The sequence below is a fragment of the Phascolarctos cinereus genome, unplaced genomic scaffold, assembly GCF_003287225.1.
Source record: "Phascolarctos cinereus isolate Bilbo 61053 unplaced genomic scaffold, phaCin_HiC Scaffold_1;HRSCAF=81, whole genome shotgun sequence".
NCBI classification, from domain to species: domain Eukaryota; kingdom Metazoa; phylum Chordata; class Mammalia; order Diprotodontia; family Phascolarctidae; genus Phascolarctos; species Phascolarctos cinereus.
Window position 1 is genome coordinate 278,860,562 of NW_027555514.1, and position 27,632 is coordinate 278,888,193.

The 27,632-nt window shown below is 50.9% G+C and overlaps 2 protein-coding genes and 1 long non-coding RNA gene across 4 annotated transcripts in view; 2 read left to right on the plus strand and 1 right to left on the minus strand.

Annotated features, from left to right (window-relative positions):
• HMGXB4 (HMG-box containing 4) overlaps positions 1-19,532 on the plus strand; it is a 33,056-nt gene extending 13,524 nt beyond the window's left edge. Inside the window, exons 6-12 of one of the 2 annotated variants that reach the window (XR_002323665.2) lie at positions 7,479-7,560; positions 8,603-8,667; positions 12,633-12,741; positions 12,920-13,089; positions 16,334-16,456; positions 17,417-17,552; positions 17,796-19,532. Coding sequence is in view for 1 of the 2 variants with exons in the window: in XM_020982460.2 (XP_020838119.1) it covers positions 7,479-7,560; positions 8,603-8,667; positions 12,633-12,741; positions 12,920-13,089; positions 16,334-16,456; positions 17,417-17,461 (594 nt within the window). In the remaining variant the exon portion in view is untranslated. Of the gene's footprint in view, positions 1-7,478; positions 7,561-8,602; positions 8,668-12,632; positions 12,742-12,919; positions 13,090-16,333; positions 16,457-17,416 lie in introns of both variants that reach the window. The other variant, XM_020982460.2, reaches the window with a different exon arrangement.
• Positions 19,533-22,585: 3,053 nt separating this feature from the next.
• On the minus strand, positions 22,586-24,784 carry LOC144454570 (uncharacterized). The gene is made up of 2 exons (XR_013483086.1): positions 24,396-24,784; positions 22,586-23,213 (listed from the first exon to the last, which is right to left on the minus strand). It is a non-coding gene; the product is annotated as an uncharacterized LOC144454570 (long non-coding RNA).
• A 1,178-nt stretch (positions 24,785-25,962) lies between these two features.
• The window catches only part of TOM1 (target of myb1 membrane trafficking protein), a 52,107-nt gene continuing 50,437 nt past the window's right edge, over positions 25,963-27,632 (plus strand). Inside the window, 1 exon segment of the mRNA XM_078147092.1 lies at positions 25,963-26,104. Within this exon segment, the coding sequence (XP_078003218.1) occupies positions 26,053-26,104 (52 nt within the window). The 5' untranslated portion in view covers positions 25,963-26,052.

Consider the following 27,632-nt stretch of genomic DNA (forward strand, 5'->3'; position numbering starts at 1 on the left):
TGGAGTTCACAGAGGTGGAGAAACTCAGTGATGAAATCCAAAGCACAGCCTCCTGGGCCAGCTGCAGTGGAGGTGGAGGTTATTGGATTCAGTGAGGGCCGTCCCCTTGGAATAGGAGGCTCTTTACCTCGGGGCATGAAGTGTGGTGAAAGACGTTATAGTGGAGGGGAAGAAGAAGGTGAGCCAAGTGCTTGACTTCTTTAGGGTGTCAGAAGTAGGTGAAAAGGACCCACCCAAAGTGATCCGGAGAAGCTGATACTCACTGTTGGCAGACAGAGAAAGAGTAACAGTTGCATGTCCTGAAAGGAGCATAGGGAATAAGGAGACAGTGAGAATGTTATGGGAAAGAGTCAGGTTTTGGTTAGGGCAAGGAGGATAGGTATGGAGGAGAAGGTATAGGTGAAAAAATAGGGCTCAGAAGGATGCCCCCTACCACTCCATGAAGGAGATATTCCACAGGGCGCAGTGGAAGGAAACAGGAGATTTCGGGAGAGAATGGATACGGGAAAGGGCGTAGGACAAGGTTGGTAGAAGGCCAGAGACAGAGATGAAGGGGCTGGGGAGAGGGTAAAAAGGGGCTGTAGTTTTTGGAGCAGAGTGAGTCTGAGAGGGAAGAACCAGGTTCATTAAGGGGAGAGGAAGCAAAGTGTGTAGGCAGATAACCGTCCAGAGTTAAAAGGTAGAATGATGAAGTTCCTTGTGGAAAGTATATTTGGCCAGTATATGCCAGCTGCAGCCCTTAGGCTGGGCTGAACCAGACCTCCTATGAATAAATAGCACAGCAGGAAACATTGTGGAGAGCAGAAAAATTGTCCAAAAACAGCTCACGATTATTTCCCAGGTAGTCATCAGTAGAAGATAAAAGTTTGGGGAGTTAATTTGTTTGTCTTTGATAGGAAATGGAGCAGGATGTCCTCACTTAAAGAACATGGTAAAATCGTTTTAATCAATCATTAACAGCCGTAAGCTCTAGACAGCAGCTTAACATTCACCTCTCAGAATTACATATGCGACTTTAAAACACTTTGGCCACAATGTCAGCGCTCTCTGTGTCTGGAGGTAACTGGTAGGTGATTGTCCTTCGTTCTCAAAGAGGACCACAATGGCATCGCTATGCTGGAGTCAAGGTACAGTGCGTCTGACTGCGGCTGATCAAACCGACACGAGCCCAGAGCGCTCTACCACAGGTCGGGCACACAGAGTCCGTGTGAACGTTTGGCTGGGTCCTCCACATTCGCACATCTCACGTTTCTTTTGAGCTACTTCAGCTCTGCTTTCCTCGTAGAGCACAGCACGCTCTCTGATGAGGGCCCGCCATGCTGGGCGGTCCTGTGCCAGTGTCTGCCACGTCACACGGTTAATTCCAGAGTTCTTAAGAGAGACCTCGAGAGTGTCCTCGTATCGCTTCCTCTGACTACCATGTGAACACTTGCTCTCTGTGGGTTCTCCATAAAACATTCTTTTAGGCAGGTGTCAGTTTGGCATTCAAAGTCTAGGGGTCACTAGACTTGAGAAAGCATTATATTATCCATTCACTGGTGAAACTGAGGCATGAGGCAGTACGGTATATCCATGACAGAGATAGAAATGGGTCCTAGCTGCCTTTTCCCCACAGGCTGGTCCTCCCTAAATACAGTACTGCCCCAGGTGATGGGGACTTCGGAGTTTCAGGATACCTGTTGAGAAGTGGTTTCTAAAGTTCAGTGGCTGCTGCCGTATTCCTTACTGTCAGGTAAAGCATTGCATGTCCCGGAAGCATTGTGAATACTTGAAAAGGACCACGTTTGCTCTGTTTGGTTTTTGTGGGGTTTGGTGTTTTTTTTTTTTAATTCCACAAACATTCATTAAATACCTGCTGTCAAATAGCTGCCCTTCGAAGTAATTTATTTATCAGCGTATTCGGAGGAAGGGAGCTCTGTGCTCTGATCAGTTCAGCCTGATTCTGTAAACACACATGAAGGTCCTGCTGTATACAGGGCATTGTGCTACGTGCTGGGGGAGGTACAGAGATAAACAGGACGTGGCCTTTACCCTCAGGGAGCTTCTTGTCTGCCAGGGGGACACAGAACCGAGTGACTGGTCGCTCTGGGAGAGAAGTCTGTCTGTAGCCACACCTGGGATGTCCGAGGGGGGGAGGGGGAGAGAACGCTGCACGGAAGGAGACGCCGTCTGTCTCTGCCAAGAACTCGCTGCGCCCCCACAAGCAAGACAGCTCACCTCGTGAGCCCAGGGTCCTGTCCGTGAGGAGGAGTCATCGTCAAGGACGGCAGAGCTTCCTGCTGGCTTAGAGGGGCCAAAACTATGTGGGATGACATCAGGAGGGGCGTGGGCAGGAAATCATGGCACACGCACATTCATATACCTGGCACCCTTACGCCTCACGAAATAAGGCTGTGGAAACGTGAGGCAGTGCTAGGAGCGCTACAAGGCCCGACGTTCCAGGTTATCATAAGGTGCTGTTGAAGGGTTTGGAGCCAGAGGGGGACCTGATCACATCTGTGGACAAAGAAGATCAACTTGACAGCTTTGTCTTGTGTGTCATGGAGGCAGCCGGGACGACGCTGTCCAGGAAACACGAGGGCTGAACTGGGGCAGACAGAAGCAAGACCTGTGACTGAGGCTGTGTAGATGTGGGAGATGAGAGGGCAAGAAGAGCCAGAAGATGTCCCCGAGGCCGTGAACCCTTCAGGAGGCGCCCTCTGAGCAGCCCAAGGGGAATGGGGCTGCTGGAGACAGGCACTCAGAAATGATTATTGAGGCTCGGGGAGGAAGGAAAACCTCAACCAGAGACAGCAGAACTCGGAGCATGGGAGTCAGGCACTGCCTGGTGGCGGCACAGTCAACAGTGCTCCTAGCGAGGATGCTCCTCATGAGGACGCTCCTAGCAAGAATACTAGTGAGGGTGCTCCTAGCGAGGATGCTCCTCATGAGGACGCTCCTAGCAAGAATACTAGTGAGGGTGCTTCTAGCGAGGATGCTCCTCATGAGGACGCTCCTAGCAAGGATGGTCCCAGCGAGGGCCCTGGGCAAGCAAGAAGGGGATCAGGTCCAGGCGAGTGGGACTCGCATCCGCAGAAGACAGTGGAAGGAAGAAAGGAGGCAGGAGAGGAGAGAGTGTAAAGACAGAGGAGGGTGTCACGTTGGGAAATGATTTCCTTCCAGAGGAGTTTAAACTGTTGGCCATTTTGTTGTTGATAACAATTCGCCCTTGGCTACCCAGACCTTGGCCCTCCTTAAGGAGGGATCCAGATGTTCACTGTTGTCACGTTACCACCTGCCTAGAAGGCCGCATAGGGTCATAGATCTAGGGCTGGGAGGGACTGCAGAGGCCATCTTAGCCAACCCCTTTTACAGGTGGCCAGACTGGGCCACAAGGAGGTTAAAGTAGGGAGAGAGGCAGGATTTGAACCCAGGTTCTCTGACTCCAAAGCCTGCGTTCTCCACTGTATCACAGACATGAAACAAGAAACTTCAATAGTTCTAGCTTGTTGGTCCACCCACATCTTTGGGACTGCCTCCACAAACCGGGACTCGGGATTTGCCATCTGGGGTCAGTCACTAGAGACATTACAGGTGCTGGGTGAGTGTATCACCAGAAAGGGAGACCAAAGGGACCTCTTTGTCAGGGCTATGCGTCTGACAATCCCCTGGACCTGGGCCAGATTTGCTGCCAGTGATAACAAGTTCATTATTTAACGAGCTACTTTGCTTTCCCTGGTCTCCAGTGTTTTTCTTCTTTTTCAGTCTTTTCTCACTCTTCCTTCTCTGCCAAGGTGCTTTGAGTTTCACACAAATTGTGCCCCTCCCAACTTCTCCTTCCAGCCGTGATGTTGAGGATAATTCCACTTTGTATTCAAGAGATGTTTTGAAGGTGATCCTTGGCAACAGTGTGTCCCATTCTGGATTATACTTCCAGAAGAAAAAGTGGAAGGAGTCTCCTTAGAAAAAGTGGCTTCTTGCCACATGAGAATTAGGTTCAGGCATTCTAGCCAGGAGATACAAAATTAAGAGGGTTTTTATTTTTATTTATATATATGTATATATATACATATATATATATATGTATATATATACATATATATATGTATATATATATATATATATATACATATATATATATATATATACATATATATATATATACACACAAAATTGGATTTTATTTAGATTAATTTTTATGTTAAAATATTATTGGTAATTTTTAGACTTAAGTTTTAATTTAGGTAAAAGCTCAGAGAGTAATGGAGTAGGGATTAAGATTTCTGTTTACAGCACATAGTGTCTCAGACAGTTTTCAGTAGCCTTTTCCTAGAGATATGATAGGTTTTTGTTCTTGCCCTTATTCTTAATTCTTGGTACCAGGGTTGAAACATAACCACTGAAAAAGCATTATCAGCAACATGAACAAATATACATATGTATGTATCTGCAAATGTGCACATGTATAATGCATATGTTTGTGTGTGTATCTGTCTTTGTTCATTGTTTATATGTCTTGCATTCCAAACCCTTATCAGAGAGATTTGATACAAAATTTTTTCCCCATTCGCCCACTTCCCTTCTTAGCCTAGGTGCTTTAATGTTGTCTGTGTAACTGCCTCCATCCCTTAGTTTGTTAAGAATCCATCTCCTGCCCAGATCTGTGAAAAGGCTGTGGTCTGTTTCTCTTCTCATCTTTCTTATGGTCTGGTCTCCAACATCAGGGTTACGTTTCCATTTGGAATGTCTTGGGGAGTGTGGTGGAAGGTGCTGGTCTAAGCCTCATTGCTGCCAGGCTGCGCCTCTCTCACTATCAGAGGGAGGTGTTGCCTAAGTAACGTGCAGTCTCTGCTCCGTCAAGCGCCAGGCAGCTCCGTTGTTTCTGATTCCCCCTCGTCTCATCTGTTGATCCACCTCTGCTTTTTAACCCAGACCAGATGGTTTTGCTGACTGCTGCTTCATGATTGTTTGAGGTCTGGAAATGCTGTTCTTTCTTTATCCCTACCTCTTTTCAGCATTTCCCTTGATGTTCTATATCTTTTACTTTTTCCAAATAAATTTTATTATTTTAACAGGTTCTGTGAACCTTTGAGAATTTTATTGGTGTAAAATTAAATGTTCAAACTAACTTTGGTTATATTATCACTTTACATTTCTATTCCATTGGCATGGCCAAGCCAGAAACAGCGACTGTTCCTCCAGCTACTCAAGTTGCTTTTTATTTCTTTGTAATCGAATCTGTACCAGTCTTTCATGTGCTGTGGTAGATCATTTCTTTTGAATTTTCATCTTCTGAAAATAGATTGACTTTGTTACAAGGGATAGTTCCTAGGATGGGGAAGAAGAAGGGATCTTTTCTAAAAAGAATGTGATCTAGAAACAAAAAGTACTCGTAAAAACAAGATCAAATCTGACAAAGGAGGTGGATTTTGGGAAAAGAACGAGGGTCATCAGTGCCAAATCTGGTGTACGAAGGAGATGATCAGCCTGGGAAATGACCTTTTGTTAGAGTCGGTAGAATAGTGGGCATCTGTGTACATCTTGACATTCTCATTCTCTGAAGGCAGTTCCCATAGGGAGGGCAGTTCCCGTACAGTTCCATCACCTTATGATCAATAGTACCATCATGGGAATGGGTACATTCATGGTCTTGCCAGCGGACTGCTCTGAAAGGCAGCATTCAATCAGATGGAGATATGCTGGTGGTTTGGGTTGTTTTTTTTTTTTTTAAATCAGTCCGTCATTTTGTGGTGAGACAACACCCATTTACTATTTTTTTTTTTAATGTGAGGCAGTTGGGGTTAAGTACCTTGCCCAGAGTCACGCAGCTAGTAAGCATCATGTGTCTGAGGCCGGATTTGAACTCAGGTCCTCCTGACTCCAGGGCCAGTGCTCTATCCACTGCGCCACCTAGCTGCCCAGCTTTTACTAATTTTTACTGAAAGCTAAACCACTTAACTGATAGAAGTTCCTCAAGTAGCTCAAATCACCAGAGACTAGTGAAATGACAATCTTTTTTCTAACATTCGAAGCTTTTTCTATCAGTGGAGAAAAGAGTGTTTTCTTTCTTTGGGGTGTGGTGGAAAGAATATTGGAATGGGAGTCAGGATCATTCTGGAGTAGGAAGGACGAAGGTGAGATTGAAGTAATGATTGATCACGTAGGATGGTCTCCTGAACCTCGAGAGAGCCCTGCCTTCAGACTGGCATCACCTCTCTACTGCCTGGAGGACGGCCCTTCGCCTTCTGGGCTTCAGTTTCCTGATACATAAAATGAGATGGTTGGACTAGCTGTGATTCTTTCAAAAGTGAGAAGTCAGATAATTTGAGTGAAAATTGAAAAAGCAGGAATGCAATCATATGTGTTTGGGGTTTTCTTCCCCCTAACTCAAGAAGGCAAATACCAAATTCAGTATTCGAAGTTTAGCATTGTTTCCATAGAGGAAAATATATTCAATTTATCTGAGTTCAAATCCGACTTATGCACTTACTAATTATATGACCCTGGGCAAGTCACTTACCCCATATCTGCCTCAGTTTCCTGTTAAGTCAAATGGAGATAGCAGCTACCTCCCATGGTTGTTGTGAAGATCCAGTGAGAAAATGTTTATAAAACACTTTGCAAACTTTAAAGTGCTATGTAAATGCTGGCTGTTGTAGTGATTGTTTAGTTAAAGTAGCATTTGTTAACAACTAAAAAGACCCAGAATGCAGAATCTTATCATTCTGTTTAAATGAAGCAGTTGCAGTTCCTTCAGATTTTGGTGGTGGAGCTTGTCCCGTGCCCAGTGCCAGGCTTGTGGGATAGGATGTGGTTCGCTTTTACTTCACCAGTACAACTAAATCATCATTTAGCTTCCTAATGTAGCTACACAATTCAGTCTGGGCTGGGGGGGACCCGCTGTATGTTTCAGGGTGTAGAATGTCAGAGACGAAGGCCTGTCCTAGGTGAAATAATCTGACCCCCTCTCCTTTGATGACATCATGAAACTGGTGCCTTTAACTGATCCATCTCTGAGGTGCAAAGAGCATGGAGTGACTGTGCTTTTGAGAAAAGTTAGCCGGTTTTGTGTTTTCAGCCCTAAACGTACCTCGTTTTAGTTAGCAAGCACTCATTAAGCACCAACTAACTACGTGTTAGCTAGGCACTGCGCCGAACACCTGGGATACAAGTCAGTCCCTGCCCTCCAGGAGCTTACAGTCTGAAGGGACTCCTTCATTCGCTCAGCAAACATTTATCATGTCCTGTGTGGCCAAGTATCGGACTAGGCATTGTGGGGGGAGGTAGGGTGCAAATGATACATGATCCATAACTTCAAGGAGATTACGACCTATTATGTAACATTGACTTCTGGGCAGTCAGTGAAAGCCCTCCTTTAGAATCCTTTCCCTTGATGGAACAGCACAAAAATCCTTTCTCCGTTGTCCCCTTGGGTCCCAGGTTTCTAAATCTGCGTCCTAATTATGTCTCGTCCTGTTCTCTTTTCTCTCTGGGGCTAGCCAAAGAAGAAGAACATGTCTGCCTACCAGGTGTTCTGTAAGGAGTACCGGGTCACCATCGTGGCAGAGCACCCAGGAATAGGTAAGGACACGCCTCCCCTTTGACCGCGGACCTCTCAACGAGTCTCCCTGGCGCAGGCTACCTCCTCACACCCCGTAGGGACGCCAAAGGGACGCCAAAGGTTGGACCGATGGGAAGGACACCAAATCGGTTTCCTTCTTCGGTTCTCACGTTACTTAAGTAGGTCAGATTAGCATGTGAAATGTCAGATTCCTACTTTATACAAGTAGAGGATAGTCCAGCATAGAAGTGCCCCAAGGATATCGATGTTCATGTGGGAGTGTGCATAGGTGTTGGTCTTTGCTCTCTAAGAGGCTGCTGCAGACTTTGCATACTTAGGAGGACATGATCTGGAACTGCTTGTTACGTGACTGGTGTCACATCCTCACGCTTGCCTGTGTCCCCATGGTTTGGCTGTCAGGGTCAAAGTGTAAGCTACTGCCATAGATGGTCATTTTCCCTGTCCCTTCTGAGCAGCTGGCATAGTGCTAAAAGCCCTCCAGGAGATGTCAGGAGCCCTGGGTTCTAGCCCTGGCTCCACCACTGGCCTTGGTGAGCTCGGGGGAGCCCACCAAAGCTCTCTGACCTTCAGCTCCCTCCTCTGAAAGCTGCCTGCCTGTGTCCGTACCTCACAGGTGATTGTGAGGATCATGTGAGATGCTGATGGGAAAGCTGTGCAAACTGAGAGGTGGTTAGGGGGTGACTGGTTTTGAGACAGGAGGGTGGAGAGAAACTTCTTTGGTTCTGTTCTCTCAGGCCCTTGCCCATAGAGAGCGGCCTAAGAGATTCCTTCTTTGTTTGTGTGAAAGCATCGGTTGAAAAGTCCTGTTATTGCAGGTTTGTTTGATGTGGTGAAGAGAGAGAACTTTTGGGAGCCAGGCTCCTCAGGGATGTGGTGCGAGATTCTCTCTGAGCTGGGCTGGTGGCCCGTGCATTTCAACCAGAGACAGATAAGTAGGAATTCGAGGCTGCTTATACATACTCTGGTCACGTGGTTTTTTTTTTCCTTTTTTAATGGAGTTGTTTACCCATATTGAATAGGTTTTTTTTTCTTTTTTGCCAGATTTTGGGGAACTGAGCAAGAAATTGGCTGAAGTATGGAAACAGCTGCCAGAAAAAGACAAACTGGTAAGTATCTGAGTGATCGTTTAGCAGCTCGATGTGGTTGGAATACTCCTAAAAACTCTGGCCTCCGCAGGGGGCTGTGAGCCCCTTCTGGCCTCGGCTCGCGGATGCAGGGTGGTGGTGGTGGCGGGCACAGAGGCCAAGTGCGAGCCGGCTGGAACTCGCCATCCCTCAGCGTGGCCATCAAGCCCTGCTGACCCACTAGAGGGGCGACTCTCTGCCTACCAGAGCCAAGTCATTTTGTGGCCCCCTAGAGTTGGAGGCCTTTGAATCCAGCCCCCTCATTTTACAGGGAGAGAAGGATGGCTGGGGCATGACATGACTTGCCTAGGGCCCACGGCCAGTAAGTCTGAGGTTGGATTTGAACCCAGGGCTTCCCACCTCCAGGTCCGGTGCCCTGTGCTATATACTGCCATGCTGCCTCTCAAAAGAGTTTTGGTAACTTGGTCTGGGTCTTCCACTACTAAGAAAGCTCACAGCTTTCCATGCCTCGGCAGACTTGTGGCCAGAACCCTGTGGCAGTGAACCCCCTTCTTAAAACCCGCAGGTGTGGGGCCGTTAGCTGCACTGGGCCTTGGTCTCGGAGATGGCAGTCCTCTCTCCAGCAGGGGAGCTCACAGCCTCTCTGCACCTTCTCAGCCTGCCTGCTTCTGACCTACATCCTTCCATCGATCCCCCCTCGAGGATGAGCCCAAGGCGGTGGGGGCCTTCCTTTGACCCTGGACAGAGCTATGCCCACTGGTGTTCCTTCAGCCCCTCTTGTTCTGGGCGTTCATGTCAGTGACCATGTCTTGGCCATGCCCGCTCCTTTGGGCAGCCACAGCCTCGATTCCTTGGAGAGCACAGTGATTGTGATGGGTAGCCACGCGCCCTCTGCACTGAGAGTGGCTGAAAAGGCAGCGCGTTTAGGGTTAGCGTGAGGAAGCAGCCGAGGCTGTCCTCTGCAGTCTGCCCTTCCCTGGGTCCTCCCCTCAAGTTGGGTTCACCCCACCTTCTGTGACCCAAGGAGCAACTCGACCGAGCCTCAGACGAGCAGCACGGCAAAAGCAGAACTGGAAGGGAACCCCCATCTGGGGCAGGACGGCACAAAGACCCCATGGCATTTAGGCTGCAGAGTGCTTTCCTTACAGTATCCCCACAAGGGAAGCAGCCTGCAGATTGTTATTCCCATAGTAGAGATAAAGAAACTGAGCGTCTGAGGAGGGGAATGTCCCGTATCGTGCAGACCCCAAGGCCAAGCCTACCTGGACAGAAAGCCGCACTGCATCACCTCCGCAGTGGTCACTAGTGATGGGGGCCCAGTACCCTTTGGGGCCATGATGTTGTTAGGACATTTCTCCATACGTCAAGCATCAGTTTGCCTCTTTGCTGCCTCTATCCCCTGCTTCCCATTCTGCCCCTAGGGCCACGCAGAGCATGTCTGATCCTCCTGCCAGGGCAGCCCCTGACCCCCCGCAGCCTCCTTTCTCCATCTTCATCTGCCCCCAGAAGATCCTCCTATGCTGTGCTCTCCAGCCCCCACCTTATCCCAGATGCCTGGCACTAGACCCTGACCAGGGGTTCCTTCTGGACCCTACCACAGCCCACCGCAGAGCAGCCTCCTGAAAACAGTCCCTTGTGTTGTTATTTGGGTCACGTGCGCTATGGACGTGGGCTGCCTTGCTCTCCACCAGCGGCCCCGTTTCTTTTTCATGGGCACTGTCATCCAGCTCTGAGTTGGTTTCCCACAACAATCCGAGGAGGGACGTAAGGAAACACATCGTTCCTGTTTGACAGATGAGAACATTGAAGCTTGTAGAGCTTGTGACTTAGCTCAGGTTAGCCAGCCAGACCTTGGCATCCCACCTTTTGGTTATCCCATCCCATTTTATGTCATCTTCATATTGGGTGAGCATCCCATCCATCCCTCTGTCAAAATCATTGATAAAAATGCAGCCAGCCCAGAGCCAAGGGGAATCCCTACAGTGCTACAGCAGGCACCACTTTCCTGGTCTTCAGCAGCCTATTAACTCTTTAGTTCTAATCATTAAATCAGTTCCAAATCTCCAAATCCAAGTAACTGTGCTCTTATCTAGCCCATGTCTCGTTCATAAGAATATACGGAGCGATTTTGTTTAGCACCCAGCTGCCCTCCAGGAACGCTGTGTCTGTGGCACTGGACTACCTACTAGTCTAGCAACTAGCCTGTAATGGAAGGAAATCAGAATAATGTGTCATGACCTGAAACTGTACCGGCTGTTAGTGACTTCTTCCTTCTCTTGCTAAATGGGCAAGGCCCTAGGGCTACCATGGAGGCAGTGGGAGTGGCTGCTGAAGGTGGGTGGCTCTCTCCCCAGCGGTAGTCATGGGTGGGTGCTGGAACCCTGGGGACTGAAGCAGGGTCTGGTTCTCGTGTTGAGGAGGGCTCTAGGTGAGCACATGGGAAATGGGAAGGGCCAGGCTCCTCCCAGGGCTTAGCCAAGAGCCTGTTGTAGACCTGAGCTAAGTGCTTACAATCCTTCCCCTGGAGTAGACCGTCTAGAATTCTGCCAGAAACTGAAGTCCAGCTCAACAGCCTCTGGTTTCAAGGCACCATCCTTTTCCCTTTAAAAAAAAAAAAGTATCCACCTCAAGGCTTCTCCCTCCTTCCAGTTCTCCACACTCTTAACTGACATCTCCGACAGAAGCCAGACAGTCCCCTGCAGGTTCTCTATATCCTGGAGTGCAGTTCATCCAGGCCCAGGAACACAGCCACACACTCCTTGGTGTCTGGCACTTCCTATTTTAAAGGGTCTTTGAGCCTAAAAGGCTTAGCTTCTGGGGAGAGAGAATCTAGAGGTCAGAGAGCATGGTCTGACAGAGCCCTGATGGCGGTGTGCGGTCCGAGGCCTGAGCAGAGATCTGCATCGAGCTGGGTGGCTGTGAAGCCCCTGCCTGACCCTCACATAGTGGTGGGAATCACCCATTTGTGCAGACGAGGGAGCAACTTCGACAAGGAAAGGCAGTCCCAGGGAGGCCCCTGGCGTACTTGTCAGGGGTGGAAAGTTTAAGCCAGGGCCCCCTCTCTCCAGAGTCAAGAGCTGTCTAGTGATCAGACAGCAAGTATTAATTCATTTTTCCATCAAGCATTCATTCAGCAGCCATTTATTACTGGCCACTGTGTTCAAAGTACTGGGGACTGAAGGAGGCCCCTGCCTTGCTGGAACTTGCAGTAGTAATAACAACTCATATTTCTAGGATGCTTTCAGATTTATAAGACATTTCCCCTTCAACAACCAACACTGTGAGGTAGATAATAAATTATTATTATCATTATTTCTACTTTACAGATCAAGAAACCCAGGCCCAGGGAAGTGCCCGACTTGCCCAGGGCCACCCTGCTCATCAGGGTCAGAGTGAAGCTGGCCCCAGGTCCCCTTACTCTCAGCCCCCACCCCCTCCTCATGGCCTCTCCCACAAACAGACCGGCAGCGTCTGCCATGGCCACAGCACAGAGGAGAAGACAGTGGAGGAATTAGGGTCAGACTTTGAAGGACAATTAAGATTTTAGAAGGGGGAGGGATTCTAGCCATGGGGAGCAGTGAAAGCAAGGAACACACTAATTCTGCATTTGGAGATTAAATCTGCCTGATCCCTGGAGCCGCTCCCTGCTGCTGAAGCTGCTGTCTCCAAAACTCCCTAGGGAGGAAGACGCAGTTCATCCGGGTGGATCAGCCATGGGCCCTGGCCCCACCGTCACTCCTCTTCATTGCGAAATCTATAAAAGATGAACTTACTTATAATATGGCCCCCAGATGAGCTGAAAGTCAGGCTTTCGTTTTGACAATCCGTCTCACGAGATCCCTGCCGCCCAGGGCCTCCCTCCTGTAGTCAGCCCTGCGTAGCCTGGTCCCTGGGCCTCCTGGCTGAGTCCAGGGGGCCAACTTTAATTTGCCTCTTCCTTCTTGTTCCCTCTGCCTGTGACTGCCCCACCCTTGCTGCCTGCGCAGGTCTGGAAGCAGAAGGCCCAGTACCTCCAGCACAAACAGAATAAGGCCGAGGCCACCACAGTGAAGAGGAAGGCGGCCGCCGGCTCCGAGGGGGCCATGAGAGTCAAAGGTGGGAGCGATGGCAGCCTCCACTGAAGGGTCGGGTTAGGGTGGAAGGTGAAGTGCAGAAAGGCCTTGGCGGGGGGATGGGGGAACTTTCAGAGGTATAACAAAGAAGCCTGTCGCCGTCTGTGGTGCCCAGTTCGGTAGCCCAGTCTCATCTCCCTGTTTTCCTCCTTTGCCCTTAGCTTCTCCTGCTGGAGTGCTGTCGCCTCATAAAAAGTCCCCTTCCAGCACGGTAGTGTTATCTTCCTCCCCAGCCAAAGTCCCCGAGACAGATCCCATCGACGTAGCTGCACACCTTCAACTCCTGGGAGAGTCGCTGAGCCTCATCGGTCACCGCCTGCAAGAAACAGAGGTGAGTACGGTGACGGGCCTCAGCCAGGGTCTCTTGGGGCATCCCCTTCCCTCCAGCCTGGCCTCTGCTTCACCTCTTGAGAAAGTGCTTCCTCAGAGGTCACCCTTGACTTCCAGATGACCACATCCCCCTCCTCAGTGTCCATGACCTATTATAATTCTCTATGATGACCCTCCCTGCCAGATTCATCCTTTTTTTTTTTTTGAGGCAGTCAGGGTTAAGTGACTTGCCTAGGGTCACACAGCTAGTAAGTGTTAAGTGTCTGAGGCTGGATTTGAACTCAGGTCCTCCTGACTCCAAGGCCAGAGCTCTGTGCACTGTGCTACCTGGCTGCCTCCAGATTTGTCTTCTTAAAACACAGCTTTGATTAGACCCTCTCCCTGCCCACGGTCTTTGGCCACTGAGTTGGAGGCCTTCCTCTCCATGGCCTTGCCCTGAACTTTTCTTTTCTCAGGGACTGCCTCCTTCCCCCCATTACTGGCATTGTCCATAGCAAGGCCCATACCAGGAAGCTTTGCTCCTCCAGGGCATTACAGCATTTTGTTTGTGACTTTCTTAGGACCCTCATATTCTGTCTTCGGTTAGACTCATGTAGATGCTTGTCTTAACTCTCTCCCGAAATGTAAGTTCGGTGAAGGCAGAACTGCTCTTCCTCCTTTTGTGTCCTGGTGCCCGGCACGGAGAGGGCGGTCGATAAGCGTGGGCTCAGGATGTGGGAGGACGGTTCTGGTGACTTTGGGGGTGATTAGCCTCTGCTTCCTGGCTAGCAGAGTCTGTACTAGGCTGGCTCGTTTTAAACCAAAGCACCCAGAAGAAGCACCCCCATGTTTAGGCAGGGGCAGCGTGGTCTAAGGGAAAGATGACCACACTGGGAGTCCGGGGGTCAGGACCCTGGTGTGATCCCTGGGGGCTACCGTGGGGCTGCGGCCACTCGGTAAGCTTGTCAAGCCCAGGACGCTTGGGTGCGCTTTTCTGGTACTTGCTCTAAAATCCTCGTGATTTGCTGCCGTGAGTTTTCTTCTGCCTTTGCCAAAGCAAATGCCAACATTAGGGTGATTGCTCACAGCCTAGGGGCTCAGACCACTTGGTTACCAAAGGCCTATGTTCTTGTCTGACCTGGAGAGTCTGAATTTTCCTAATTCCTAATTTCCTAAATTCTGTGCTTCTCAAAAGGCTTAAATTGGGAGAGCCGATTGTTGGAGGGATTTGTGATGTAACTAATTATACGTTTGCTTCATGCGATCCTGAGCAAGGCCCTTCACTGTTCCTTATAACTTCTCACTAGGTCGCCCTCCTTGGCTGACTCTGTGTTTGAGCCTTCTGCTGGGTTTCTTTAGATGACTTGAATACTTTTATCAGTTCTTTCAATGTGACTGTCATTCTTCAGCTGGGAAATCCCCCTGAGCTTATAGAAGGTGCAGCCACTTCTGGGAGGCAGTTGAAGTCATTATGAACTTTATCCAGCCGATGAATACAGTGGTTGACCTGGGGCTTTAGAAAGACAGAAGGATTTGAGGGCTGGATAATTTTGATCCTCAGTACCAGGAAAGTCGGGTGTCTGTTTCCTGGATTTTCCGTGGGCTGTCCGATGCCAGTGACCTTTACATATTCTGGTGAGGTTGCCCCAGCGTGAGGTGGCCAGTGTTTTCCCCAGGAAAGAAATGGGAAGTTAAAAGGGTGTCCGGTATAGCCAGTGGGGCAGTCCCTGCCCTGGTTGGGCATCTGTCTCTGCAATCTCAGAGGTCCCTTGGTGCCCTCCACTCCGATGGCTGGTACACCACTAAATCTTTATTCCTTTGGTCCTCCTAGAGGCTCGCTGCAGGTTATTAGGAGTGTTGCATGCCACTACCAGATACGGGCAGAGGCACATACCCGCAGCTGGCCCAGGGTCCAGGGCACACACTGATTTCTGGCCCCTCAGCACTTGCCCAGCACTCCCTGCAAACAGCAGGCAGAGCATGGGCTGGAAGGGGACAGGCCTGCCCTGATACCAAGAAAAGATCTGTCTCCTGAGCGGCAGCTGACCTCAGTAGAAAGAGCCAGCAGTGACCCACCCACCCCACCCCCCACGATGTGGGGAAAGTCACAGGCAGGAACCTGGCATTGTCGGGGCTTGAACCCAGTCCGGGCCGTTGTCCTAGAACCAGGCGATGAGGCAAGGTGCATGGAGGAGGTGGGGTGGGCTGTGAGGGTAACACTAGAGAAGGAGGAAGACGGTGGGGGTGACGAGAAGGGCCAGCCTACAGAGTGCTTTGAAGGCTGACAGAGTGCTGGACCAACATTATCTCCTTTAACCCTCACAACGACCCTGGCAGTTATGTGCCATCATTATCCACATTTCACAGATGAAATTGAGGCAGAGGTGAAATTACTTGTCCAGGGTCACACAGCTAGCAAGGGGCTAGAGCAGGATTCAAACCATGGCCTCCCTGACTCGGAATCACTGTGCCACCTAGATCATTCTCATTAACTCCCCGGAAGCGTGGGCAGGGATGATTGGCATTCACATAGCGGCATTCTGTGGCCACAGTGTCCTTTCCGTGGAGTGTCCAACAGGCATGTAAGTGGCACATGGGTTAAACTTAGAATACCCCTGCGTGTTTGGTCATAGAGTTATTGCTGTTTCCTAGATAAGGAAATTAAAACCAAGAGAGGCCAGACAGGTGGTCCCCAGTGACAGAAGCAGGCCCGGCGCTCCTTGGCTCCTCCAGTCTAGATGCGGCAGCTCTGTGTCTTAGTGATGGGGCCAGTGCCTCGTCACCCTGACCCAGGCGGGAGGTGGAGGGAGCAGGGGCCAGCCAGTGCCCGTACTTCACCGAACAGGCACATCCCAAAGGGCTTTGCCCAGCGTTGTATCCTCCCAACACCTTCAATACCACAGACGATGTAAGTATGACTCGCATTTCACACGTGAGGAAATGGGCTTGGAGAGAGCCAGGACCTGCCCAGGGTCACATAGCTCATGAAGGGCAGCGCCAGGCCTGGCGTCCAGGCTGTCATGCTCGTGTCGGTGCTCTCTCCACTGCACCACCCTCGGAATGCGAGGCATTGATTCCCGGCCCTGGTGACCGTGGGGCCGGATACGGGGAGGACCCACGGGGCCCAGCCGACAACGGACCGTCCGAGAATCACGCCACGCATTAACGCTTTCTGTGCTTGGAACGGCCCAGGGCCTGCAGCACCTGAGGAGGAGACCAGCCAAACGCGGACGAAATGACTGACGTCTGTGATCCCTTCTTTTCAGGGGATGGTGGCCGTTTCCGGAAGTCTTTCCGTTCTTCTCGATTCTATTATTTGTGCTCTCGGCCCTCTGGCCTGCCTGACCACACAACTGCCAGAGCTGAATGGCTGCCCAAAGCAGGTCCTGGTGAGTCGTGCCTGTGTGGGGCATCCTGTGCCAGGCCCGGGAGAGCCCCTACCGTGTGTGTGCGCATGTGTGTGTGTGTGTGTGTGCGTGTGTGTGTGTGTGTGTACGCGTACGCGTGCGTGCGTGTGTGTGTGTGTGTGTGTGTGTGTGTGTGTGTGTGTGTGCACGTGATTGCTCTCGTGCTCTCTAAACTGTCCCCCTAAGGGAATAGGATGCCACGCTTACAGGGAAACAGTAAGAGCTGGGTTCTTTAAACAGGCTTAGAAAGGAACAGACACAGTCGAGCCGCCCCAGAGGTATATGGCCACTCTGGCCCTCCCTCTCGTCCCTGTCCTCTTCCAGGCCTCCTTCTGCCCCAAACAGGGATAAAGGGAAATCCCAGCAGCTCTGTAACCCATGGGCCCCTTACTGATTCTCCATCTCTGATCCATCCCTGGGCCCCTCACTGACCCCCTCCCCTGGGCCCCTCACTGATTCCCCATATCTAATCCCTCCCTGAGCCCCTAGCTGACCGCCCCCCCCGGGACCCTCGCTGACCCTTCTGCATCTCTAATCCCTCCCCTGAGCCCCTCACTCACCCCTTCACCCTCTCCCCTGGGCCCCTCACTCACCCATTCACCCCTCCCCTGGGCCCCTTGCTCAACCCTCCTCATCTCTCATCCTTCCCCTGAGTCCCTCACTCAACCCTCCCCTGGGCCCTTCACTCACCCCTCCCTTGAGCCCCTCACCCCTGAGCCCCTCAGTCACCCATTCACCCCTCCCCTAGGCCCCTCACCCCTCCCCATCTCTGATCCCTCCCCTGGGCCCCTTGCTCACTCCTCCTCATCTCTCATCCCTCCCCCTGAGCCCCTCGCTCACCCCTTCACCCCCTCCCCTGGGTCCCTCAGTGGGCCCCCCAGTTCCCCTGCAAGAGAGCTTTCATAAGGCCCCCTCAGTCAGTGTTGTGTTCTTCCTTTGTAGTCAAACACTCTGGACAACATCGCCTACATCATGCCTGGACTCTGACTGCTAAGGATTCTGGGACACGTATGCGCCCTGCCCCCTGCTGGCTCCCATGGACACGGACTCTTCTAGCGCCCTTTGCTGGCTGTTGGGTGTAGGTTTTAATGTTTTTAATACATGTACCATATATACATAGGATTGTAACTACCTACTTTTAACAATTTTATGGAGTGTGAGGGCTCAGCCGAGGGGAGCCTTGGCTTAAATGTGGGTTTGGGTTTTTAATTTTGTTTTGCTTTCCTTTTCTTTGGTGGTAGATCAATCTGCCTTAAAATCACAGAACCTTGGGGGCCGGGGGGGGTGTTCTGGGCACTGAAGGCACCTCTTTTATGGACAGATAAAACATGGTGGTCTTGTTCCAAGCCGAGTGTCGTCCCCCAGACCTGTCATTGACCGTTTGCCTTACCTATCCTGCAGTCTGAAGTGTACTAGGAAAGAAGGGGATGGGAAGAGGGGAGAGAAAACATCAATCCTTTCAACTCGAGGTGACCATCTCCACTTCACTCCCAGGTGGGGGGTGACAAATCATCTCCATCCAGAGGCAAAGAACAGGCTTAGGCAAGGTCCCATCATTAGCTGGATGGAGGCCGAGCACATAGGAGAGCCCCAGCCCCCGGGCGCTGGGTGGGGCGGGCCAGCCCTGCCGGCACGCCGTCCCTCGGGGCACTGGTGCCAGAGCTCTTCCTTGAACCGCACTTACTCGGTTGCCGTGGCAGAGGGCCGGCGGCTCCGGGGCTGGAATCCAGACGTGTCGTGCCACCGAGGCCTCCTGAGGGCCACTGCTTCGGGTGCTTCACAGCAGGAGAAGACATCGGCTCGCTCAGCCCAGCTCTCCCTGGTGGGCCTGTCTCCTGGGCTCCCCTAGTGTGAGTGCTGAGCATTCTGCCCTCCGCTCACAAGGGAGCTGCAGGAACGCACTTGAGTCTTAGGTAGTTTTGTACATGTGTGTGTATGTCTGTATGCGTGTGCGTTTTAATCATGTATATTTAACTCTTTAAAATCTGTTAGTTTTTAATTTATCCTGTAAATTTCTGTATATATAATTTAATAACAAAAAACCTCCACCAGCAGCAGCATGTGGAAGATTCAGATGTGTTAGATTTGTTCCTCTTCCCATCCCTTCCCCCATCCTCCCTCTAGGCTGCCCTGGAAACCCTAACACACCTGTAGCTTGAGGCATTTCTTGACAAAGAAGAATCATTCCTTCAGGATTCTGACTCCTCATGGAAAAATGTGTGGGCTGTGCCGAAGGTGAAGAGCTAAGCCGTGTGTGTGTGTGTGTGTGTGTGTGTGTGTGTGTGTGTGTGTGTGTGTGCGTGCGCGCACGCACCCTCGCGTGTGTATGACCCTGCCCTCACAGCCTCGTTTCCACACAACCAGAATAATTTCACTTTCTCGTAGGAGAGAAAGCAGTTGAGGTTTGGGGGCAGGGGGTCTGCTGGAGTTAGGCCTGGCCTCTGTGATCTGGCTCCTCTCCCTAGGCTTCAGCCCCACAGGTTCAGAGGAATTTCTTGGGGAGCCTCTCAGGCTCCCCTCCCCCATCACGAAGCTCAGCTTTGGGACAGTCACAGGGGCTATATGCGTCCCACCTCACCACTTAAAGCTGCTGTGTGGCTTAACCGAAAAGCAGGGAGGAAAGGGGAGGGATGGGAAGCAGCAGGGTTGGCCTCTTGACCCAAAGCTTTGTTGCACACCAGTAAAAGCTTCCATTTGGACAGGGAGGGAACACTGAGACTTGGATCCAGAACCAGACGAGGTTCCTTCTAAGTTTGCCATTTATAGAGTAAGGAACTTCTGACGTGGGCCCATTCTTTGTTTTTGTTTTGTTTTCAAAACCGAACCCTACTGTATTTGTATTTAAAATTTGTACACATTTGTATAATAATCTGTACCTTGTGGCATTTGGTACTATTAGAGGGAAATCTTTGGATTCAGACCTACTTACAGTTTTTATATCATTGCTTTGGTTTGGTTTTTTAAACAAATCCTAGTTGTTTGGTCCAAATCCCATTAAAGTTGTATAAAGAAATAAAATTTTGTACTTATATATTAAAAAAAAAACCCACATTTTTAATATTTGGAGTATCGTCTCATCTGTTTTCCCTGTGCTACCAAGCAAGAGGCGTTAGACTTTTTTAGAACTCACAACGCACCCCACTTCTCTTTCCCACTGAGAATTCCATCTTCTTGTTCTAATGGAATGTCAGCCCTGGCCATTTTCCTGCCCTCCTCCCCCTTCCGCCTGTGCTGTCGGGTTTCACATTGTGAGCGTACTTGTTTACCCTCTCCATGTGCCAAGGACAGGGAATGATGAAAGTCCGGGAGAAACGTTCCTGCTCAGTAAAAACTCCTTTTTTTCTAGTGCTTTGCCAAGCACTTTACCCTCAGCATGAGTGAGGGGACCGAGGCTGATCTGCCACGCTCAGTCACACAGCTCGTGTCAGGGCCAGGACACAAAATGGGGTCTTCTGACAGGTGCGTTATGTGGCCTCTCTCCACATTAGTTTGCTCATCCCTAAAATGAGGGTTCTGCACCATGACCTGTGAGGTCCCTTCCAGTCTGAGGGCCGTGACCCTGCTACCTCCCCACTCCGGCCTCCTTTTCCACCCTCCCCTGTTGCTTCTCTTTATGCCGAATAGCCGGTTGGTGCAACTGGGGACCCCAGCCTCCTGACGTTTGCAGAGCATTGGCTGCCTCCCCCCCTCGCCAGGCCTGTGGCTGGCAGAAGGTCCCTGGTGACCTCATTGAGAGACTGCTACATGTGGCCCATTCTTGGCCCATCCCAGATGGCTTCAGGGAACCTCCCTGCCTCGTTTTTCAGTGTTCGTGCTAATGGATTTCTTTCCCTCCCCCCTTCGGCCTCACATTAATGGGAATATTAAGATTTGTCTAAAAAGCTAAAAATGCTGGACATGAGCCTTTCTCATAGACACAACAGAGTAGAGATATCACAAGGCCGAGGGGAAGAGAAGTTGTGTCTGTTTTTGACTGGACCTGTGATTGCAAGGAATTCCCTCCTATCCGTGCAAATCAGCACCTTCTCTGACATTTAATAGTCTTCAGAGTTCTCTAGAGTCACAGCCAGGATGTGTCTAAGGCAGGATCTGAACCCAGGTCTTAACTCTGAGGCTAGCTCCAACCACTAAATCATACTGCCTCCCATGGATTAAAATTGAATTTATCTCATAGTAAGCCCCTTCCATGTATCTTCAAGGCCACGAAGATAGTCCCTACCCTCAAAGAGCTAACATTCTACCAGGGGCAGAGTATAACATGCAGAAACAAATACAAAGCATTTGATTAGAGGCCTCCTATAGAGGGAGCCGCTGAACGGTGCTGTCCTTTGAAAGAAGCTGGGAGTTCTAAAGGTAGAGACTGAGGGAGGGTATTCCAAGCATAGGAGACCACCTCACATAACCATGGAAGGGATGTCTGGGACTGGAGAGGAGGACCGGCCGACTGGTACAAATAGAGGGGAAACCATAGACATGGAAAGTCAGCTAGGGGAGAGGCTGATCATGGAGGGATCCTGTGTTTGAATGATTTCCTTCCCCGGTCTCTCCATAAGTGACAGTGGAAACTAGCCAGAATTCATTAATCAAACAATAAATGGGTGTAGACCACCTTGCTGGGCTCTAGCTGGGAAGGAGGTTTGGATCAGACTGTCTTTCCACTGCCCTTATGGAACGTACGGGGTAGCCGAGGGACGTCAACACACAGCCAGACATTTGTCAAATGAATTCAAGAGTTGTAGGAAGTTTGTCATCAGAGGTCCAAGGGGAAAGAGGGCTGCTGACTTCCTTGGTTTTCAGTCCTGTGGTCCCCCTTATTAGGCTGTGAGCTCTTTGAGACAAGGGACTGTGTCACTCTTTCTTCATATCCCCAGCATTCAGCACAGTGCCAGGCACACAGACACCTAAAGAATGCTTGTGGAATCCTGGTTTCCTTCAAGACTCAGTTCATGCATTGAGTCTGGGAAGCCTTTTCTGATCTGCTCAGCTGCTAGCCTGCACCATCCCTCAAGGACCTCTCATTCATTTTGTCTGTATTCTGCATATATACATATGAGTCCTTGTGTCTTCTGCCCACCCACTCCCATTAGAACGTAAGCTTTGTCTTTCCCCTTGGTCTCTGCATCCTGAGTGCCATGCACAGGCACTCCCTAGAACATTGGGGGTTTAATAAATGCCTTCTGATTGATTAATTGATCAGCTGGTCCCACCCCTCAGCTTATAGGTGAATGACTTGCCCAGGGTTGTCTACAAGTGGCATCTAAGCCAGGGCTCTATCTACCATGCTGCCTCCTCGTCTCCTTGAAGGCTTTGAGTGACTGTTTGGCGAGTGGTACTACAGAAATAGGGAAACAGAGTCAGTCAGTTGGTGAGAATAAGGCTAACAGAAAGCAGGCCCCTCACACCGTGGACCTGGCATGCCCAAAATTTTAAAAGGAAGACCTTTACTCCATTTGGTCATTCCTAGGCAGAGGACTTGGGGAAAGACAAAGGCAAGAATTCAGCTAATCATCATTTATCAAGTGCCTACTGTATGCCAGACACTGCCCTAAGCCCTGGTGATACAGAAAGAGGCAAAAAATCGTCCCAGCCCTCAAGGAGCTTACAATCTAATGGAATTGCCCGGCGTGTTTAAAAAAAAAAATTGGGGCAGCTGGATGTCGCAGTGGATAGAGCACCAGCCCCGGAGTCAGGAGGACCTGAGTTCAAATCCGGCCTCAGACACTTACTAGCTAGCTGTGTGACCCTGGGCAAGTCACTTAACCCCCATTGCCTCCAAAATAAATAAATTTCAATCTTACCAGTGGATGGAATACCCAGACCAAGATCCCAGGTCAACTTGAGCACTGGAAGACATCAAGCTCAGAGAGGGAAGGGCAGCCTTCAGTCCTGAATAGCTCTTCAGTCTACTCTACTGAGAGGACCCAAGAGCTGAGAGATCTGGGTTCAAGTGCTGACTACCACGTCCTAGCTGTGTGATCTTCAGCAAATCCTTACTCTCCTAAGACCCTCCCTTCTTTCTTCATCTGTGAAGAGGAGAATGGAAAAAGGCAAGAAGCCACCTGGGTGCCCATTAGGGGGACGGCTAAAGAAATTGTCGTGCGTGACTCACAGTAAGAAAAGATGCAGAGACAGTTAATTGATGATGCCGAGAGAGAAAGCAGAAGCCCAAGGAGCGGTGGAGACAGACCTGGGTAGAGGAAGAGAACACTAAGCCGAAAACAGAGCCAACGATGTGGACACCGCTTGTTCTCAACTCAGTGCCTGTGGTCGTTATTCTTCTGCCCAACAGGGATGTCAGCTCTTTTTATCACCACTTTTTATCCTCATTCTCCTCTTCTAGAGCAGTGGTTGACAAAGCGAGGCCTGTTTTTGTGTGGACCTAAGGATGGTTTTTGGCCCCTGGACTGGCATTTGCCAGCCTCCAGTCTTTGGGATCAGGCCATTGTAAACTTAGCACTGAAAGGGACCTCACAGGCCTTCCAGTCCCGGCCTGCCCAGGGTCACCAATAATATGCATCAGAGGCAGCATCTGAACCCAGGCCCTGTGATTCCAGAACAGGGGCTCTTTCCACTGTCCCCCCCATTGCCCTCTCAAAGGAGGCATGTTTTCTTGTTTTTATGTTGAGTTGGGTGGTTGATGGGTTATATATTAATTCTGTGATTTCTTTGGGAGTTCCGTTGTGCTTCTGGGGAATTTTCTGGGTCGGTCTTTGCTTCTCATACATCCATTTAAACACATCTGTTGATGGAAGGTAAAGCAAAATTAATCAGTGAAATGAAAGGGGCTGAACTTGGACATCTCTAAAATCCTGTGATTTTTGCACATTGTTCCTATCCTCCCCTGAACCAGACAAATGGGAGAAGGCTGCCCCACACTTTCTTCCTGGCCATGCAGAGGACTTCGGCAAATGGCTTAGCGAGCCCCCGTTAGGACGTGACTTATTTTTCTATCTGCATCCCCATGTTTGGCACAGTTCATTCATTCATTCATCTCTGGGTTTCCGTTTCCCCCTCCAGTAACACCTGCCTACCTCATGGAGTTAAGCATATGGTATTATGGAAAGGGAGTCAGAAGATTTGAATCTGGGTCTCCTCTGTGCTATTCATTAGCTGACTGGGCAACTTTTGTCAACCGTGTCCTCATCTGTAAATTAAGGGTGTGGGGAGCTCCCTTTCAACTCTGACAGCTCACACATGTAAGTGTACTACACTTTCCTGACAATTATCCTCCAAGTTAGATGGTGCAAGTATTATCCCCATTTTACAGATGAGTCAGGGTGGCTCAGAAAGGTTATCATTTGTCTGTGGTCACACAGCTGGTAAAGGCATGTGCCAAATCATTACTGAAGCCCCTTTAATGGCTGTTGTGAGCATTAGATATGGATGGGAAAACACTTTGAAAACTCTAAGCCCTATGCAAATGTGAGGCCCAGGTCTTTCCTGATTCCTCCCAGTAACTTTGTACATATTTTTATTCACTTGTCTGTGTATATTCCCTCCCTCTCTCCTGTCCCTCAGTAGAATGTAAGCCCCTTGAGGGCAAATAATGCTGCCGTTTTTTTTCTTTGTGTATCCCCAGGACCTGGCACATGCAGGTGTTTAATAAATGCTTGTTGAATTGAATTGAACCATAACAGCAACTAGTATTTTTATAGCACTTTAAAGGTTTCCTCTGAGGCCTGAACAGATTTCAATTTCTATTTATATCTTTTTTTAAAAATTACATTATTGTAATCAATGAAAAGTTAAACACCTAATAACAATAAAGAAAACTTGCATTTTTATGATTCTTTGGGGTTTATGGTGTCTTCCTAACAACTCTGAGACAGCCAGTAAAAGTGTAATTATCTCCATTTTACTAAATGAGGAAATAGGCTGAGAGAAGTACGACATCTGATAAAATAACTTGAAGCCGACCCACCTGATTTCCATCTTGAAAGGGCAGCACCTTGCTAAGTGATCCCCTGTCCCAAGGGATTTCCAGTTCCTGTCTTTTCCTTCTTTTGTAGGAGTGGTCAGATAGGCTTGTTGGAAAGGACCCAGTGGGAAGAAGCAATCCCACTGCAGGCAGAGACCACTGGGTGTGTTTTGGGAAAGCAGTGAATGGTCTAATTGTTCTAGTCCTTAAAGGAAGGGTGGAGGAGGATGACTTCACAGCTAGAGCCGTAACTGCCTGTGTAATTTTACCAGTGCTGACAATAACAGGAAAACCAGTCCAGCCCTAAGCCACTTGAAGTGTCCTTGTTCTCCACTTGATTATTCAAAGACATTTCCTTTTACAGACAGAAACCGAGACAGGGAGAGGGAGATGGACTTACCCAGCGTCACACAGCAAGTCAGCAGAAGAGTTAGGATTAGAGCCTAGGTCACATGACCACTTCCCTAATCTGGGCCTCAGTTTACCCATCTGTATGAGGCAGGGGAGAGCTAGAAGCTCCATAAAGTCCCTAAAAGGGCCACTGGAACACCAAGGAGTTGACCAACGGGGAAGGGCTCCTTCGGAGAGCATGAGTAAGACGTCATCAAGGGGCAGGGTGGAAAAGAATCCCGCAGTGTCAGACAGGGAAGGGACCTTGGGGATCATGGCATCCAGCCCTCCAGAGTCAAGCGGAGCCCATGAGCATTTATTGAGCGCCCACTGTGTGCCAGGCGTCTTGGAAATGGCAATAGGGAGGTCCCCAGATGTGGGGGCGGGGCCTGCACAGGGTCCAACAGGTCATAGGAGTTTGCTTGCTGTCCCCTTGCCCCTTTTGGATTGGGAGCTCCTTGAGGGTAGGAGCTGTATCCGCCTTCCTTTGTATCCACACTGTGCCTGGCACACAGTAGACACTTAACACATGTTTGCTGACCAACTGACTTCAGCAGGGGGTGGGAGGGAACCCAGGTTTCCTGATTCCAAGCCCATCCCTTTCCAGTCTCCATTCTCAGTTCTTTTGTCCCTCCCCCTCTCCTGACCTTTTATCATATAGAGAAACTAAGGCAAGACCCTTGGGGAGGACCTAGTCAAGCTCCTTTTATTCTTTACAGGTGAGGAAACTGAGCCCCAAGGTGGGAAGCCAGGACAAGGCTCTTTTTCCTCCCTACAAAGCACCGGAGGTCCTCACGATTCCAAAAATCCAGGCATACGGGCCCATTGTACAGATGAGCAAACTGAGGCTGGGAGGCATCCAGGGAGCAACGGGCAGGTCCCGCCCCTCTCTGGGCCTCTGCAGTAAAATGAGAGCATGGGGCTAGTTGAGGAGGGTGGCCCCTTCCAGCAGCAGATCTCCGAGTCTAGGGTAGGGGAAGGGAGGCCGGGGGTTGCCCTCGATGACCTCTGACATTCTACGGAGGAAGCCGTCGGCTGGCAAGGGCCCCCCAGAGTCAGTGGCACGGTGACGTCACCGACGCCGACGCTCAAGCCGAGAGGGCCACACCCCCCGACTCCGCCTCATGCGGTGATTGGCACATCACGGGGCGGGGTCTGCGGCCCCGCCCCAGGCCGGCTTCTCCGAGGGGGCGGGTCACGTGACGACTCCGAGGAGGTGGCAGTTGCTGTCAGCTGATCCCTTCGGCTCAGAGGGGTGGCGGCGGTGACCATGGACTTTCTCCTGGGGAACCCGTTCAGCTCCCCTGTGGGGCAGCGCATCGGTAAGTGCCCCGTGCATCCCGGCCTCCCCAGCGCCGGCCTCTGCCTCCTGGGGACCCCTCGGGCTCGAAGCCCCAGATCTAGGGGACTCGGGGGATCCTCCCCCCTCTGTCTCCCGAGAGCGCAGAGTGACAACGTCCGCGAGCCTATAGAAAGTGTCTGTGCGCTGACTGGCGGGGGCTCTGACCTATAGGCTGCATGAGGGGGCGGGCTCTGGAGGCCGCGGTTTATCCAATCAGTGCCTGAGGAGGTCCCCGGGAGCCGGGCAGAAAGTTTTCTCTCTTAAAGGGCCCGTGGGTCTCCCGAAACACCTTGACGCCCGAGTGGAGCCGGTACCGAGGGTCTGCCGCCGGGACAGGGGCGTCGGGGCAGGGCGGGAGCGAAAGACCTGGCGCTGAAAGGGACCCTAGAGGCAGCGTGATCCAAGGGAAAGAGCCTCCGGAGGCAGAGGATCTGGGTTCAAATTCAGCCCCGTACACGTACGATCCGGGTGATCCCGGGCAGTTCCAGTCAGCTCCCAGAGCCTCAGTTTCCTCATCTGCAGAATGAGGGAGAGATGGACCGAGTGCCCCCCTGGAGGGTCTTTGCAGCATTTCTGTGTCACTTCCCCTCTCTGGGCGTCAGTTTCTCATCTGTAAAATGGGGATTCACTTCCCGCAGACATGAATTGGTCAATAAGCATCCATTTAGCTCCCACTGTGTGCCGGGGGCATCTGTATCCCGCAGGGCTCACGAGCTCATGGGGGTGCCGGTGCGCAAACCAGACGTCTAGGGAGGGGAGGCGTTAAGGACTCAGGCTCCCTACTGCGCGCCAGGCGCTGGGCCGGGGAAGCGGAGTGCTCCGTCTTCTCTGTGCCCCAGCACACAGTGGCGCTTAATAAGCGTCGGCTGACCGGCCCACGGAGTCACTGCCTTTGTGCAGGCGGACCGCGCTGTGGGAATCCTGCCCCTGGCCGGCCGACGCCTGGGCTCCCGGGAGATTTTTGGTCTGTTGCTGGGCGCTAAGCACCGCGTGGTGCGTTGGCGATAAAATTACAAAAACCTAGCCGCCCTGCCCTCGAGAGGCTTGTGTTCTGTTGAGGGGAGCCCCTCCCCCGCTCAGGGGACTAGGGGGGAGGGGGCCCTGGAAGTGTTCTGAGAGGTCCCTGGGATGCTGAGCGGAGCCACGGAGCGACTGATGGGCTTGTCATAGGCACCTAGTGAGTGTCACGTGTGTGCGGAGGAATGAAAAATAGATGATGTGATGAATCAGGAAGGGCTCTATGGAGGAGGTGGCACAAAGCTGAGCCTTGAAGGAAAAAAGATTCTGCAAGCTGGAGAGGGGCAGGGAATGAGGCTTGTGGGAATCCGCTGGCGCGGAGCACCCAGCGGCCCGGTCGCTCCTCTGTGTTAGGAATGAAGAGGCCGGCCAGTACAGAGAGGCCGGAGCATGGCTGTGGAGGCCGTGGAGGCCAGGCTCGGGAGGAAGCCACCAGAGGTGTCTGAGCATCTCTGAATGACTTGGGAAGGCCCGAGCTGTTTGTCCGGTGA